We start from the raw sequence: 16,979 nt of genomic DNA, 5'->3' as shown, positions 1-16,979 counted from the left end.
TAGAGGTTGGAGCAGTCATTAAGAAAACCTTCCCGAACCGGGAACCAAGCGTAGCCCAGGACCTAAGGAGTTAATGGGGGTGGGGAGTGGAGACGGGGTGGGGGGGGAGTGGAGAAGGTGGGGAGTGGAGGTGGGGGGGGAGCCTTCCCCCCACCAGCACCCCTGTGATTGGTGCGGGCATGCTGGGACTTGCAGGCTGGCTGACCATCTTGTGGCGCAAAGGCTACTGGGAAACGTAGTCCCTCGCCAGCCAGGGCCGCAGTGTCCCACGTACCCAGCGGTGACAACTCGGGAGGTAGGTGACAATGGTTGGGGGCTGGGAGCAGGTGCGGAGGGGGGAAGCCAGGGCAGAGCGGGGCAGGAGGGAGAGGGCAAACTGAGGGCTGAGACCCTTGTCCTGTGGCTGTCACTACTGGACACCCCCCTGGCCTGTGGCTGATGCAATGAGGCCTGCTGGGCGGGTGGGAGGACCAAGGAGCAATGGGATGTTTTTTCCTGTCTCCAATGAAAGAGGAACAGGACTGGGGTCCTTGTCCAGGATGAGACACCTCCCTTCCTGGGAATAGGACATTTCCCCCAAACCCATGCAGACACACCATGGACACCTCCCAGAGAGGTGCCTCCCAGAGAGGACCACTACTGCTCCCCACAAAGGGAGACAGAGCCCTATCCACAGAGGCAGTGGGACTGTGTCTCCCTCTCCAGTAAGGGGACAAGGCGCCCACCTTCCAACTAGTTGACAGGACCCCACTCAGAAACAACTGAATGCCCTTCCAGACAAAGGGTGGTACAACAAATTGTACATCCCTCCAGGGCCAAAAAGATGGCTCTTCCCCCTGGCAACTAAAAGGCCCATCTAAGGAGGAGGAAGAGGATGGTCAGGCCTCCTCTACCCTTTCCATTTACAAGGGCACCTCTTAGGGAAGGCTGCCCCCCAGCCTTCTGCAGCAGCTGCATCACCTCCTGGATAACATGTTGACCAAAGGGGGCTCCTATCTGCTGCTCTCCAGGGTGTGTCTGCCCAGCAGGGCCCAGCATGGACCAGTCTGTGGCGATCCAGGAGACCCTGGCTGAGGGGGAATACTGCATCATCATATCCTTCCCAGCATGGAGCTCCCAGCCCCAGCACCCACCCTGACCCTGGGCAGTGGAACGGACCTGTCTATGTATCTGTCTGCTCTCCTCCCTCTCTCTGCCATCCGGGAGAAGGAAACCAGTATTTACTAAGTACTTGCTCAGTCCTGGACTCTGCCCTATGCTTTAAATAATCTGTTATCCTCCCAACCTACTATTAATTGGGGGTTATCAGTCCCCATGTCACAGATGAGGAAGAATCAGAGAAGTGAAGTGACTCACCCAAGGTCACACAGCGAATCTGGGTGAGCGATGGAAAGGCAGGGAAGGTGGGCTGGGCTGGGCTGGGCTGGGCTGGGCTGGCAGAGGCTTGGCCTCGGGTTTTGTTTTGGTTTCCCTTGACCCTACGCAGCAGGCACTACAAGGTGTGCTGTGTGAGGGAGACAGCAGACAGAGCCGCCTCCTGGGACTCGTGCGTCACCGCCCGAAACAAGGTGGCCAGGAACATGCGTAAGTGAGGGGTTTGGTCCTTGCCTGTCAGGCCTCAGGGTTATCCTTCACCATACCCTCCAGCTGGACTTCAGCCATCCCTCTGGGGCCCAGTGTTAAGTCTTAGAGATTAATTATACTAATGATATTTAAATACTTTGAACGTTATATTCTAAGCCCTTCATGTGTATTAGCTTATAAAATCCTCAACAGTCTGATGAAGGAACGCCTCATGCACAGATGACTTCGTGTACTTGCCCGGATCTTGAGCTGCATGGTCTTTCTGCCTGGATTCAAATCCGGGTTTTATTACTTCTGAGCCACATGACTTTTTTCTCGTTTTGTTTTAGGGAGAGAGCATGCGAGCCAGTGGGGTGGGAGAGGGGCAGAGGGAGAGGGCAAGAGAGCATCTCAAACAGGCTCCACAACATGGAGCCCCACTCAGGGTTCTATCTCTGAGAGTGTGACCTGAGTGTGGCTCAGGGTCACAACATCAAGAGTCGGATGCTTTTTTTTTTTTTTAAGATTTTATTTATTTATTTGACAGAGATCACAAGTAGGCAGAGAGGCAGGCAGAGAGAGAGAGAGAGAGAGAGGGAAGCAGGCTTCCTGCGGAGCAGGGAGCCCGATGTGGGGCTCGATCCCAGGACCCTGATATCATGACCCGAGCCGAAGGCAGCAGCCCAAACCACTGAGCCACCCAGGCGCCCCAAGAGTCGGACGCTTAATCGAATGAGCCACCCACGCCCCTGAGCCCCATGATCTGGAGCAAGCAAACTCTGTCCCTCAGTTTGTCCAGATTAAAGATTAGAGTGGGTTAGTACACGTAACATGTCTCAGACCCTGTGAAGGACACAGAAAGTACCCAGTAAATGTTGCTACTAATGCCTACATATTACACAGAAGCAGAGAGAGAATGAAGACTTCTTATCAAAGGTCTCAGAACCAGAAAGTGAGCCTCACGGTCTCAGAGCCAGGAGGGAGAGGCATGAGACATTTTCTAATCTACCACCCTCGCTTTGCAGATAGCAAAATTGTGGTCAGAGAGGGAAGGGGGCGGCTGAAGTTGTACTGTTGCTGTCACAGGCAATGGCTAGATCACGCATGTGTTTTACACACAAAGCAGGGATGTCCCCCAGATGAGACATGTTCAGCTTTGAGGACCTATCCATAGAATGGTGGTCTCTGATGGGTACCATGGACAGAGAGGCATGAGGACTAGGCATCGGTGGGCACCACCAGCACGACCCTAGGGACCAAGGAGGGAATGTGAGCACGTAAGGCTTAAGGGACAGCTAGGGAGCCCCGTCTTCACTGCTGCTTCCTGCCCTTAGTCTCTTCCTGTATACGCACCGGAGGATGGCCATTACGGGGGACGATGTCTCTTTGGACCAGATAGTGCCAGTCTCACGGGATTTTACGCTGGAAGAAGGTGCTACAGGGGCTGGGCGGTATGAGTCCCTCTCCTCTGGGTCCTTGGGTCATGTCTGCCCTTGCAGGGGCTAGGGTGCTCCATGACTAAGGGCTTTTGCCTTTCCCTCCCCACAGTGTCCCCAGATGGCGAACTCTACATTCTTGGTGAGTGGTCCTTTCAGCGTGAGTCCCAGCTGGGACAGGGGGTAGAGGAGCTGCAGAGAGAAGAATGGTGTAAAGTAAGAGCATGGAGATGTCCTTCCTGTGGCAAGCAGGACGCTGCAGGATCAGGCCCGCCCACCTCTCTGGCCTGGGTTCCACCATTTTCCTCCTCCTTGCTGTGCTTGGAATCCTTGGATGGCTTCCATCACCTCGAACATGACACGCTCCCCACCCCCTCCACCCCCCACCCCACCCCCACCAAGCCCCTGCCCATGCTGTTCCCTCCTCCTGAAAGACGCCATACCTGCTTTGGCTTAGCCTACTCATCCTTCGGGGCTTCAGTCCACACTGGGCTTTTTCCAGGAAGGTTGAGTTGAGCCCCCTGAAATTGTCTGAGCCTTACGCATACCCATTCCTTTTTCTCATCTTCGCCGGTCTGTGGCACTCACGGTGATTTAATTATCGCTGGTGAATCTGTTTAATGCTCATCTCCTTGGCTAGACTGCAGTAGTGGGGGCAGTGGCAAGAACAACAGGAATGAACATCTAATCCCTGGTTTTCTTGTGCCAGGCACTGTGCTAGGAGCTTCACAGGCATCATAGGCTGCTTTCCTCACAACTCTGTGAGGTTATTACTGTTGTCATCCCTAGTTTATGGACGAGGTAATGGAGGCCGAGAGAAATTAAGTAACTTCATATGGGTGAACTGCTTACAGGCCAAAGGAGATTTGGGATCTAGGGGGACTGATTCTCTTCCATTTTGGGACCTCCAGCCTTAGCCCTTGGTTCCTGGAGGCCAAGGGCTCAATTCCCACCTCCCCTGTGTAGGCTCAGATGTGACTGTCCAGCTGGACACGGCGGAGCTCAGCCTCGTGTTCCTGCTGCCCTTCGGTTCGCACACCAGGATGTTTCTCCAAGAAGTTGCCAGGGCCTGTCCAGGTAGGTAAGACCCCAGGTTCTCTGGGGTGGGGTGGGGGTGTTGGCTGGGCACTGACCTACTTGCTGCCAGTTGACTTTCCACCCTTTGGCCCCATACTCCACAGTTTCTGTGCCTTCTCAAAGCTGTTGGCAGGAGGCCAGAGTGCCCTCAGGCCACAAACCAAACATGTGTTTGCATTTCTGGTTTCCCATTTCCAGACCCGAGTTTTACATCCAGCACAGTCCTCTTTGTCCTCCTGGCTCTGGGCAGGGCTGCACAGGGAAGGCTGTGGTTCTGATGCAGAATCTCTTACAAGTTGGCAGTTCAGAAGCTTGTAGAGACCCATCTTCCCTCTCTCTGGCAACCACAGCTGGAACCAAGAGAGGTTGGGTACATGGGCTCTCCTGCCCTTGAACCCTGCTCTCTCTCCCACTGCAGCGGAGGAACGAGTCTAGCTTTGGCTTAGCAGTGAGAGGTTCATGGCTTCTGGGGAAAAATTTGTTTAGAGCAGGATTTCAGCCAGGCAGGGAAAGGAGAGTTTGTACAGAACAGAGGATTAGCCACAGAACATGCAAATTCCAGCCACCAGGTGCTGGCCTTAGGTGTTACCCAATACTGTTACTTGTTTCCTTTCCAGCCAACACCTTGTCTCTGTGGGAATAGGGTGGGGGACGCCTTCCTTCCATCATGGTCTCACCACAGACACTGACCGTCCAGGGGGTTCCAACTTAGCTACATGGTACGCCAGGAAGGAGACTGGCTTTTATTTATTTTTTTTTAAAAAAAGGTTTTATTTATTTATTTGACAGAGAGAGAGAGATCACAAGTAGGCAGAGAGGCAGGCAGGGGCCGGGGGTAGGGGAAGCAGGCTCCCTGCTGAGCAGAGAGCCCAATGTGGAGCTCTATCCCAGGACCTTGAGATCATGACCTGAGCAGAAGGCAGAGGCTCAACCCATTGAGCCATCCAGGTGCCCCAGGAGACTGGCTTTGGGTACAACCTGGCATACGTGGGAAAAGGAAGTGGAAACAAAATTACGAGCCTTGAATGCCTGGTTAAGGGTTTTGTTGTTGTTGTTGTTGTTGTTGTTGTTTTAAAGATTTTATTTACTTATTTCATAGACAGAGACCACAAGTAGGCAGAGAGGCAGGCACAGAGGGAGGAGGAAGCAGGCTCCCCACTGAGCAGAGAGCCCGATGTGGGGCTCAATCCCAGGACCCTGGGACCATGACCCAACCCGAAGGCAGAGGCCTCAACCCACTTAGCCACCCAGGCGCCCCCCTGGTTAAGGGGTTTAAAGTTTACCCTATGAGCAGGGGGAAATTTGTCTCCAAAGCTTCAACTAATATGGATAACTCATGGTTATCAGTAGTAGATGTAAGAGAGGTAATAGAAGTCCAGTCCGCTATCTGTTGTGCTATGGAGCCTGTAGGAGGGGTCATAATAGTTAATAGCAAAAAGCACGGACCCTGAAGCTACAGAGCCCCTTGCCTTTGAAACCTATCTTTGCGGATCCCTAGCTGTGTGTGACTTGGGGCAAACCACCTTACCTGTCTGAACCTTGACTTGTAGACTTGTGTATGTCAAGAATAGCTCCCTCATGAAGTATGAGAATTAAATAGCATAACACACGTGAGAGTGCCCAGCACACAGTAGGCCTCAGAAACCGGTTCATCCTTCTGTACGAGAGGGTCCATAACTTAGCCAACATTCACTGTTGACGCATGTGTTCGAGGCTTTTCATGCATTACACCATTTTCCTTACCACCGCTTCCAAGGTAGGGGTTAGCAATGCCTCCATTTTACAGATTGGGCACCTGAGGCTCAGAGAGGTGTCTTAGGTCACAGCTGGTAAACCATGGAGCCAGGATTAGACGGGACTAGATAGTCTTCTCCAGAGCTTGAGCTCTTTATGGGTTTTGTTTGCTTGTTTTCAGTATTTTATTTATTTGAGAGAGAGAGAGACAGAAAGAGAACACGAGCAGGGGGAAAGGAGGAGCAGAGGTAGAGACACAAGGGGCAGCTGACTCCACATTGAGCACAAAGCCTGATGCAGGGCTCCACGTGGGGCTCAATCCCATGGCCCTGACATCATGACCCAAGTCAGATACTTAACTTACTGAGCCACCCAGGTGCCCTGAGCTCTTGTGATTTGATCCAGAATCTTTCACGAGTACTTCCTAAGCTCACGCCACTGTATCCCATATGAACGGCTCCATGAAGAAAAACTTTGTTGGGGGAGGTGATGTGTATGCTGAGAGCAGAAAGATGAATGAGGTTTTTCCAGGCAGGCAACAAGGGGGAAAGGGCTGTCTGAGGGAAGAGAAGGTTGTTGGGTGGGATCCAATGTGGGGTAGGAGGGTGTGGAGGAAGCTGAGCCAGGAGAGGCCAGCACAGACAGCTCAGGGAAGGGTTTTGACTAACCAGTAAAGACCCTTGGACTTTGCCCTACAGCTTGTGGGGATCTGTAGGAGTTTGAAACAAAGGAATGTCAAGGTAGGATTTGCATGTAGGAAAATGTGCCCATTTCCTGGAAAACTGGTGCTGAAGGGGAGTGCAGGGAGGTCAACGGAAGTGTATTGCAGGGGTTCAGGAGTAAAAAACTTAGGCTGGGAGGGGCGCTTGATAGCTCGGTCACTTGGTTTCAACTCTGGTCAGGATCTCGGGGCTGGGGGATCAAGCCCCATGTTGGGCTCCACGCTCAGCAGGGAGACTGCTTAAGATTCTCTCTCCCTCTCCCCCCCCCCCATAAATAAATCTTAAAAGAAAAAAACCCAAACAAACAAAACTGAGGCTTAGGCTAGAACCTGGTAATGCGGACAGGGAGCAAAGTGTGCACTGGAGAGTTCAAACTGAAAGGAATGAAGGTTCCCCCCAGGGGGAGTGAGTTCGAGTTGTGTTTACAAATTTACCCCCAGTGTTTGTAACAGTGCTTGGCACTTGGTAGATCCTTCATGGATATATGTTGAATGCAAGAACAGAAATTGAGGCCGGCGTGAAGATGGAGAGAGAGGAGTCGAGGACGACTTCCCTCTTTAAGGCTTAAGTGTGTGTCTATCCACTGTCTTCCCTGTTCTGCCTTCTGGGGCCCACACTTGGGACAACCGGCAGGAACCTGCACTGAATCCATTTCTTCTCTGAGCAGTCAACCCATATGGACTTCCTCAGGGAGGGGCCCAGAGAAGAGGGGACTCTCACTGCTGAAAGCTCTTGGGTGTCGTCTACAAGCCCAGCCCTTGCATCTTACAGATAACGGGACTGGAGTCCAGGATGAGGTCTGAGGTGAAAGGTGAAAGGAGATAGGTTTTCTCCACCCAGTCCTTGGTGGATAATGGGCAGCACAAAAGGCCAGGGAGTGGAACTACCTTGGTCAAGAAACCACAGCTAGGGAAAAGAAGCAGCTGATGAAATGAACACCTACTATGTGCCGGATATTTTCCTAGACATCTAGACAACCAACCAACCATGTTCTCCTGTTCTTTCTTTTGAGCAATGCTGAAGAGTAGATACCCTGTTTTACAGATAAGTAAACTGACATAGAGAAGGTAAATAACTTACCTAAGCTCATTAATCGATGGAAGTACTATGATGAGATTTGCAACCCCAGGTTCTAACTCATGCCCAAGGGGTCCAGAAATTTCAGTTCAGATCCCAGCTCCGCTACTTCCTAGTCATGAATGTGAACAGTATGTTTTATTTCTTTAGGCCTTGACTTTATCATTTGTACAGTGGAGATATGAACCTCCCTTCCCTACTATTCCAAGAGTTTTGTGAGGATCAGATGAGGCGCAGGATGGGTTAACAGTATGTAAATGCTGAAAAGAATTTAAAAGCTGTGTCTGGCAGTGCCACACTGGGACCTGGAACCCAAATGTCTTCAATTATGATGCTCTTGCAAATCCAATTCAGTTCGGTCAGGTATGTGCAGTTTTACAAGACCAGGCAAAAGCACACAGGAGACCAAAAGCATTTGGGGCTGAGACAGAACTGGATTTGAGTGAGAGGCAGAACCATTCAAGACTTTCTAGGAAGGAGTGGCAGTCTGATTAAGCAGGAACCAGAAGGCTTGTCATTGAGAGGCCTTGTCTTGAAGGCATGTCCCAGAGCAAGCTCGCTGCTTTCACTTAGAGTGTGTATTTATTTGGAGTAGTTTACAAGTCGCTGAGGGAGATTATGGGCCATTAAAGCACCCTACCCGCTCCCTACTACTGACAGCTATTTGAATTCCCACTGCCTGACCTTAGACTTAAGGTCTCCGAGTTCAGCTGCCATGGCGTAATTGTTCCCTACCTCCTGAAGTTAGTTGTGAGGATAAGGAGTAACATAAAGGGAAGCGCAGGCATTGGCACATAGTGGTGCGGGTCTAGCCTGGAAGGTTTCTTGTGTTTTCACATTTATTATTGCATTTGAATCTGAAACGCCCCGCGTCTGCCGGGAAGCGGGCTTAGGGACCCTCCCGGGAGGCTGAGCGACTTGCTCACCGGCATAGTCATGCAGAGGTGGAACAGGCCCTTCAAGCCCATGGCTCAGCATTCCCTCCATATTCCCGCCACAGGTTTCGACCCTGCGACTCCAGATCCTGAGTTCCTGTGGCTGTCTGCATACAGGTGCACCCGGCCGGAGCTTGAGCCGCCCACGCCATTCGGTTGGAACTCGCCTCCAGGTACCGCGCCGCGGTTCGCCGGAATTGGCGGAGGCAGGTATCCGTCTCGAAACGGCTGGTAGGGATTGGAGGAGATGCGGCTACGGGGGCGGGCACTTTTTCTGTTTAGGGGCGGGGCTATGGAAAAGATCGGCCTTCGATTGGCGGAGGTGACAAGCAGGGTGGGCCCCTCTGAGGGCGGAGCGGGTGGGGCGGTGCGGGCGGCGTGATGAAGAGCTTGAAGAACCAGGCAGGGAAATGTCCGCCGCCGCCGGCTCTCGAGACTGCGACTCTGCAGGTCTTTGGCGGGCTGTGGGTAGCTGGGCTGGGGCTCGGGGCGGGGAGGGGCGACGGGCCCGGGCCTCGCGCCTCGGGCGCGCACGGTCTGCGGTTTGGCCGGTGGACGCACGGGGCAAAGACCAAGGTCCTGGCCCTTCGGAGGCGGGGACGCTGGGACTGAAGTTCCGTGGGGATATTATTCTTCGCCGGCGTGGTTGAGGGCAGGCGGATGGCTGTGTGGTGCTCGGGGATCCGGAGGCTGGGGTTGTAGTAAAGCTCCGTTCGTGACTCGCTGTGTGACCTGGGGCCGGTCGCTGCCCCTCTCTGAGCCTCGATTTCTCCATTCTGACCTTGCGTGTTTGGCTTGTGTTGGTGGTGCGCACGCCATGACGGAGCTTTCCTTTGGGCGAGGAAGGGTATGTGTATTGGGGCTTCCCGGCTCTCTTGTCAGTCTTCGGCTCGCCCGAAGATAGATGGGGGTGATCGATGGGGGTGTGCACAGATCTGGAGTCCGAGAGAGCCCTGCCTACCCTGGGACTGGAGGCCAGGATGAGATTACAGGTGAAAGGGACTAGGTTCTTTAAACCGAGCCCTTACTGGGGAATGTTGTGCAGCACAAAAGGCCAATTGTTGAGCAGGAGGTAGTCTTTTGGAAAGCGAGAGGCCCAGGGCTGAAGTGTGTGGGTCAATCTGGTGCTTTGGGAGGACCTGCAGACCTGGATTTTCTGTCCAGCTCCTGGATTTTCTGCAAGGGCCCTCTGGTATGTTTTTCTCTTGGGTGTGCCCATGCGGCACCAGTTACGTGTGAGCTCTGGCATGACCACTGGTACCCATTCGTGCCCCTTTTCTCAGCCATTTGCGAAAGATGAAGAGCCTGTCAAGTAGCTGTATAAGTGTGGCCAGCACTCCACTTGCTCTTATAAGGCTTGGAAACTATGAGGGGCTGGGTGGGGATAGCATGTTGCACAAAGTTTGTAAAATGAGAGGAAATTGGGTGAGCAAAGGACTTCCTTAGTGCTTATGCTTTTCCTTCATTGCAGCTGCTACCAGGCGCAGTTGAGGCACCTGAGGGTGCCGACAGTTTGCATCTTTCTTGGGCTTATCTCGTCTCACTTGAACTACTACTGCTCTTGAGAGGGCTGTTGCTTCAGTTCCCATGACATTCTGGGCTGTGGTGCTGGGGCTGGTGAGAGCCTACAACTGAGAACAGGCCCAGTGGCCACGGAAGGGGGTGGGTCGTGTGTTCTTGGCCAGCACCAGGTTGCTGGAGTTCTTCATTCCCTAAGTGGAGAGAGGTCTTCTAGAAGTCCGGACAGCTCTGAAGGCAGCTTGTCCGCCCATGGGTGATAAATGTGCAGGGATCTCAGAATCTTTCGTTTCCATTCACAGAACAAAACCTAGTCACATGCTGGTGAGGAATTATTGTCAAGGTTTTGGTTTTATTTTTGGTTTAAAATGACTTGGCCCCATCTTTGTACCTATAGTAAGTGGGGTTATGCGATTAATTGCTAAGTTGCTCATGGTAAGATTGGTAAGAGAACACCAAGCCCCTAGTTCTATCTCTCATCTCTGTTTCCAGAGTTGCTCTGGCCTCAGAGGAGAGTCCCTCTTTGGGCCTCCTCTGGATGTTCTGGATAGCCGGGGGCCCCAAGGGAAACAGGTAGTGGATTGGATTCTTCCGATATGCATATGATCAAAATATCCACTTCCTGATAGCCTGAGGAACCAACTCGAGGCAAAAGGCTGCTTTAAAAATGCTACTCAGGAGGCACTTCAGAAGAAACAGGGCTCCCTCAAGGAGCTGACAGTCTAACAGAGGGGTCTGACAGATGTGTTGCTGAAATGTGGGCTGCAGGTGGAGTGGTAGCCTGTTCATCTGATTCTCTTGGGCTAAGAAATTGCACTGGCCTCAGACAAGTAGCCCTCACAGGTGGGGACTTTTCTGCTTCACTTATTTGTTCTTCTTGATGAATCTTTTTCATAAAAAGGAATAAGGACAAATGCCTTCTTAGTCCTATCCAGCAAGTGAAGGTGCTTTTATCCAGAAAGCTCCTTGGGGTATCCTGCATAGGCCTCTGCACTCATCACTGTCCTTCTGTAAAACATTCACCTGCATTTCATCCTGGGCACATGCAAAGACCTGGAGCTGTGTTCTGGAAGATTCTAAGGTATGCGCTAGAAAGGGAAAGAACTACTCAGAAGTGCCATAGGGGCTCTTCTGGGCTGATTTAACAAAGTGGTAATAACAAACAAATTTTGGTCTTTTGAAGTGGTTTTCTTATTTCCATGGTTGATTCAAAATGAGGCAGCTTTGTAGTAACTCAGATTGCAAATGAGATGTGCTGTGAGTATTTTTTCCCCTGGACCCAGGAAACAAAGCATTAAAGTCTGTCTGGCCTGAGAAAGGAAATGAATGCTATTTATATCTCAGGGCAAGCCTAAAGGGTAACCTAGATCACTAGGGTAGAAGCCAGAGAGAATGTTGGAAAAATAACCCCTGGGATGGTCAGTTCCCTCACCCCATCCCCTCTCAGTAAGTAAAATCTCTGGGACCAACATATCCTTTTAGCGTGGAGAAAAGGAATTCTCTTAGATGTTTCTGCAGGTGGGAATATTGCCCATCCTCTCTCTCTGTGCCTTTGTGGGAAGCTCCACTGGCTTCTAAGCAAATGAGTTTGAATCACCTTGTTTCTTTAAACAAAGAGAACTGTGCTCTTTTTTCTTCCTTCTTTTGTTGTTCCCTTCTCTATTTTCCCTCTTTGTCCCATTTAACCTCATGTTCCTTTCCAGAACAGGAGAGCCCCCCACCCCACCCCTACTTTTCTTTCCCTCAGAAAACAGTTTCTGTTGGAATTCTACAGTGGGAGTCTAGAGCAAGAGAAGTGACCCACAAACATTCACTTAGAAGTAGAGCTCTGCACAGAAAATTCCTCAGGGACTGAAGGTTCAGGAAGAGAGGCATCAATATTTATTAGAGGGAAGACAGTGTTGGAACATAAAAGTTAGCTGACTTGCATGTTTTCTTTGCTGCTTAAAATATACTGTAACAAATTTGTAGGCTTTACCAGTGATGATGCTTAGGCTAGCCGAAGCTGGCAGAAGCTGGATGAATGATGAGGATTTGAACAAACTGTGTGGCTAAGTGGCCTGGATATTTTAATTTTTATTTTCCTTATTTCACCTTGGTATAATATTAGCTGTGTCTCTTGATTTTCCTTTCTTCCATCTATACAAGGAGAGTAAATGTTTGTCTCTTAAAAGGTTACCTCTGAATTATTTAGTTAATTTATTTAAAGATTTTGTTTATTTATTTGACACAGAGAGAGCATGAGCAGGGGAGCAGCAGGCAGAGGGAGAGGGAGAAGCAGACTCCCTGTTGAGTAGGGAGCCCGATGCAGGGCTCAATCCCAGGACCCCGAGATCATGACCTGAGCCAAAGTTAGATGCTTTACCGACTGAGACACTCAGGCGTCCCTTTGTTTATTTACTTATAAATATTTATTTATTTGAGGAGAGGCTCAGAGGAAGAGGGAGGGAGAGAAACTCTGAATTATTTAGAGGTGCTTCCTTTTGGGAAACACATTCAGGAATTGCAAATGCGTACTTCCCAGAGCTTAGAAACTGGCTGCTCTCTTCAGGGCCTATCCTAGGCTGGTTTCTTCCAGGTAACCCCTCATCATCTTTCTTCTGCTCTCCCTCCTGTTTCCTTTCTGTTAATACAGTCACTAAAAACCTCAGTCATCCTGGACTCTTCCCTCTCCTCTCCTAATAACCACATTCTATCCATTCTTTTTCTGCAATTAAAAATTTTTGAAAAATTAAAAAAAAAATTTTAATCCCATAGTTCATATAAGTAGCCTCTTACCTGAATGAACCCAGTGGCTTCCCTACAAGCCTTCCTAACCTTAAGCCTTCTCCGTAGGGATCTCCTTAGACTCTAACTTTTATCTTACCCTACTATTTTGTATGTGAACTTGAGTGTTTTGCCACTTCCTCATGTCCACATGGCTGTTCAAGTCCTGCACAGCCTGGCTTCAGCCCCCTGCTATCTTATCTCGTCTTATCTGCCCCAGCTCACCTTCATTTCCTCTTCTTCAAACTTGACTGCTGGTAATTTTTGGATAAAGCCCTTTGCGTTTTCATCTTTGTTGACTGATCGTTCAGCTACATTTTTATAAGCTTGAACTTGCTGTCTTAGCATTTTTGCATCCTCTCCCTCACTCCCCCAAATGCCAGCCAGATTCAGCCTTGCACATCAGTAGGTACTCAAAAAATGTCTGTGACTTTGAGCTATAGCGACCCAGGCAGTTCATCCCTTGAAGTGCTTAGTCACGTGAGCAGCTCCTGCCCCCTTCCTCTCTGAGCATGCTCTGAACTCCTCTTCCCTCCCTTCCTGGTTTGGTCTTGCCACTTCTCTTTTAGCTGTATGGCCAGACGCAGTCAGTTCACAGAAGGTCCAGCGAAGGGAGAGTCTGGAGGGAAAAAGTTACGTCATCTGTCCAGTGGTCTGTTACCACTATAACCTACTGCTGTGAAGTGGTTGCACTGGAGTCTTCCTCCTTGAAAGCTGAACTGGGGGGCGCCTGGGTGGCTCAGTCGGTTAGGCATCTGCCTTTGGCTCAGGTCATGATCCCAAGGTCTTGGGATCGAGCTCCCTGCTCAGTGGGAAGCCTGCTTCTCTCTCTCCCTCTGCCTGTGGCTCTGCCTACTTGTGCTATCTCTCTGTCAAATAAATAAATAAAATATTAAAAAAAAAAAGAAAAGAAAGAAAGAAAGCTCAACTGGTCATGGTTAGCCCTTGCCAACCCAAGTCGGATTTGCGCAGGGTACAGATTGGAGCTTGAATCCAGGGCTTATCGGTTTGTAGGAAACAGGATATGTTTTTAGAGATCTCTAAAGGAAGAAAAGAAAAGAAGAGAAAATGAAAAAGCATAGTTATTCAACTTTTTTTTCTAAAGATTTTATTTATTTATTTGATAGACAGAGATCACAGTAGGCAGAGAGGCAGGCAGACAGCCTGATGTGGGGCTTTATCCCAGGACCCCAGGATCATGACCTGAGCTGAAGACCCACTGAGCCACCCAGGCGCCCCTAGTTATTCAACTTTTAATAAAGTAACCGAACTGTTTGGGTGGTGGTTAGGCTGAAATAGGAAAAATTGATTCTTTCCGTTGTTTGTAATGCTGGGTGCCCTGTGTTACAGGCTTTTCTCCAGGATTTCCTGCTTTGTGCGCTATTTACATAGCTCCTCCCACCTTTTTTTTTTTTTTTTTTTTTTAAATAGACTCCTTGCCCCACATGAGGCTCAAACTCAGGACCCCAAGATCAGGAGTCGCCTGCTCTTCCTACAGCCAGCCAGGCGTCCCCTAGCTCCTGTTTATCATAGAGTAAAATCCAAGCTCTATATGGCATTCAAAGTCTTAACACCTTGGCTATATATTACTAGTATATATGTATTACTAACAAATCCTTTAAAATAAAAATTTGTTTATAAAAATGTATGTGAACTATTATTATTTTCAGTTACCACTTATTAAGTGCTTACTATGGGTCTGTGGGTCTCACATGTGCCATAAAAGTACAGTAAGAGGATATTCATTTCTCAGATGGGTAGATTGAGGCTCAGAGAGGGTAGGTAACATGCCTGTGATCACTCACTGGTCAGTGACAGACTTGAGAACAGAACTCCAGCTGTCAGTTTGAATATAATGCTTGAGCCCTCATCCTTTCATCTCCCCTAATGCTTCTGAAACAAAATTTTTCCTTCCTACTTGTTTATCCTACTTATTATTCCTTTTTTCTGAGGATACCATAATGCCATATCATTGTACTGAAATTGTTTCTTTTGCTAGAAATGTTTTCTGAACTTCACGTTTTTCTGATAGTTAATATAGTTTACTGGTTAAAAGCACAAGCCCTGGACCCAGATTCCCTGGGTTTGACTCCTGGCTGTGCCATTTATTATTTCTGTGTTCTGGGGCAAGTTACTGAAGATCTTTGTATTTACTTTCTGGTCTGTAAAGTGCAGATAATAATAGCACTTACTGCTGGAGTAGCTGTGAAGATTAAATAAATGGAGAGCATTTAAAGCCATGCCTGGCATGTAGTAATACTCATGCCTGGCATGAGTATTTGCTATTAATATCATTCACGATGTGGTTCTATCACTGTCATCATTAACACAGCCTTGACTTGGATTCTGGGTAGTTGGATCTGGATCTGTTTATCTTCCTGTCAGTTGAGCGTATCTCTCTCTCTCTCTCTTTTTTAAGATTTTATTTATTTATTAGACAGGAGAGAGATCACAAGTAGGCAGCGAGGCAGGCAGGGGACACAGGCTCCCTGCTCAGCAGGGCTCAATCCAGGACCCTGAGACCACCACCTGAGCCGAACGCAGAGGCTTAACCTACTGAGCCACCCAGGCGCCCCAGCTGAGTGTATCCCTTGCCACTATGTGTTGCTGTTGTAGGCTGCGACAGTGCACAGTGTGGCCCCCTGTGTACGCAGTGCAGTGTCACTGATAAGCACTGAACCAGCTCACTCACTGCTGACAGTTTGAATTGTGAGGTATTTTTCTCCCATGGTTTTGCCCGTTCTTCTAGTGTGCTGGAAAAGGAATGCGAAGGCCAGTAGCTGAGAAGATAGGAAGGGTCCTCCAAGACCTGTCTGGTAGATGTTCAGCAAGGGTAGGGCATGGCCTCCATCCAGCACTAACAGCCACACACCCACACACCCAGTGGACGGTGGACACCATAGTAGTACTTTTGCTTTGTTATCCAGACAGACTCATAGAGAACTCACCTCTGCAAGTTGACAGTTTCATCGAAGATGTTGTGCTCGTGCTTGCAGAGGGGGAGACTGTGGAGGCAGGCAGATCTGGGCTTTAATGTCACTTGTGCCATTTACTGGCTTTGTTCTGTGTCCTTGGGTGCGTCTGCTCTCTGCTGTGGGCCTCAGTATCCTTATTTGCAAAAAGAAGCCAATAATTGGAAATAACAGAGAAGCACTTAGGAGAATCCATGGCAATTAGAGGGTACTTGATAAATGGTAGGCTTTATGATCAGGGCAGTGGGGGGTGAGGAGTGTTGTGGGGGCAAGTGGGAGAGGGAAAAGCACTAACTGTTTCTGCTGGTCTGCTGTGTACCAAGCATTGTGCTAGGCTCTTGACCCAGTTAGATTTCATTTGGTTATTCCTTTGGCTTCTCTGTAAGTTCGGTGGTCTCATCTGCATTTTGCAAATAAGGAAACAAATTAAGTAACTTGCTTGAGGTTTCATACAAGGTAATGAATGGAGTCAGTGACAAAGCCAGGGCTGTTTTATTCTAAAGCCCAAGACTTCTTTCCCCAAACACTCTAATTTCTCTTAGAAGGCCACACAAGTTCTATGGACAAGAAGGTCTCAAGATGTCGGAGAAATGAGACGGGGGACTAGGGGAGTGGGCCTTGTGAGGGAGAGGGGCTTCCCCCTAGAGGCAGGTGTGAGGGTGGCTTACACAATGAACCTGGCCGTATAACCTGGCCGTTGTGGCTGTTTTGATAGGGCTATTTCTAAGTGGTGGAGCTGTGAGCTGGGGAGGAGGGCCAGTTTGCAAAGGGCCTCATCTGCTAGTCCAACCAGTTTGTATCTTAACCTGCAGGCAGCAGTGCAGCGCTGAAAGCTTTGGAGCAGGGAGATAGGAAACCAGAATTCAGTCCGGCCACCTCCAGAAACAAAGCTGGGTAGGGAGAAGGGAGAAGATCCTGTAGTGGGAGACTCTTGCGGTGACAAGTTGAGGAGAGGTTGGCCTGGGAGAAGGCAGCCTTAGGAACGAGGCCATCAGCTCTGGGGGCCCAGTGAGAGGGTTGAGCGAGGGGGTTGAGTGGATGGCAGGATTGTATCCCCACCGGGCTGGCAGGCACAGGGCAGGTGCAGGTGACAAGGGATAGCTCAGGGAGAGAGCGTCGAGCAGTCCAATGACTGATCCCTGGGGCGGATCAACATAGGACGTCGAGTGGAGGTGTAGA

At 49.8% G+C, this 16,979-nt stretch overlaps 1 protein-coding gene across 10 annotated transcripts in view; it reads left to right on the top strand.

Annotated features, from left to right (window-relative positions):
* The first annotated feature begins 213 nt into the window (after positions 1-213).
* Positions 214-16,979, top strand: part of INPP5B (inositol polyphosphate-5-phosphatase B) — a 48,091-nt gene continuing 31,325 nt past the window's right edge. The window contains exons 1-7 of one of the 10 annotated variants that reach the window (XM_082686948.1): positions 235-295; positions 1,011-1,093; positions 1,490-1,584; positions 2,898-2,995; positions 3,112-3,141; positions 3,966-4,076; positions 8,610-8,750. In XM_082686948.1, coding sequence (XP_082543074.1) covers positions 1,037-1,093; positions 1,490-1,584; positions 2,898-2,995; positions 3,112-3,141; positions 3,966-4,076; positions 8,610-8,750 — 532 coding nt within the window. In that variant the 5' untranslated portion in view covers positions 235-295; positions 1,011-1,036. Of the gene's footprint in view, positions 296-1,010; positions 1,094-1,486; positions 1,585-2,897; positions 2,996-3,111; positions 3,142-3,965; positions 4,077-8,609; positions 8,755-8,888; positions 8,995-16,979 lie in introns of those variants that run through there. The other 9 variants (XM_082686949.1, XM_082686946.1, XM_082686955.1 and 6 more) reach the window with 9 other exon arrangements.

Source organism: Mustela nivalis (genome assembly GCF_964662115.1).
Source record: "Mustela nivalis genome assembly, chromosome: 10".
NCBI classification, from domain to species: Eukaryota; Metazoa; Chordata; class Mammalia; order Carnivora; family Mustelidae; genus Mustela; species Mustela nivalis.
Note: the sequence above shows the minus strand (reverse complement) of the source record. Positions and strands in the feature narration are given on the sequence as shown.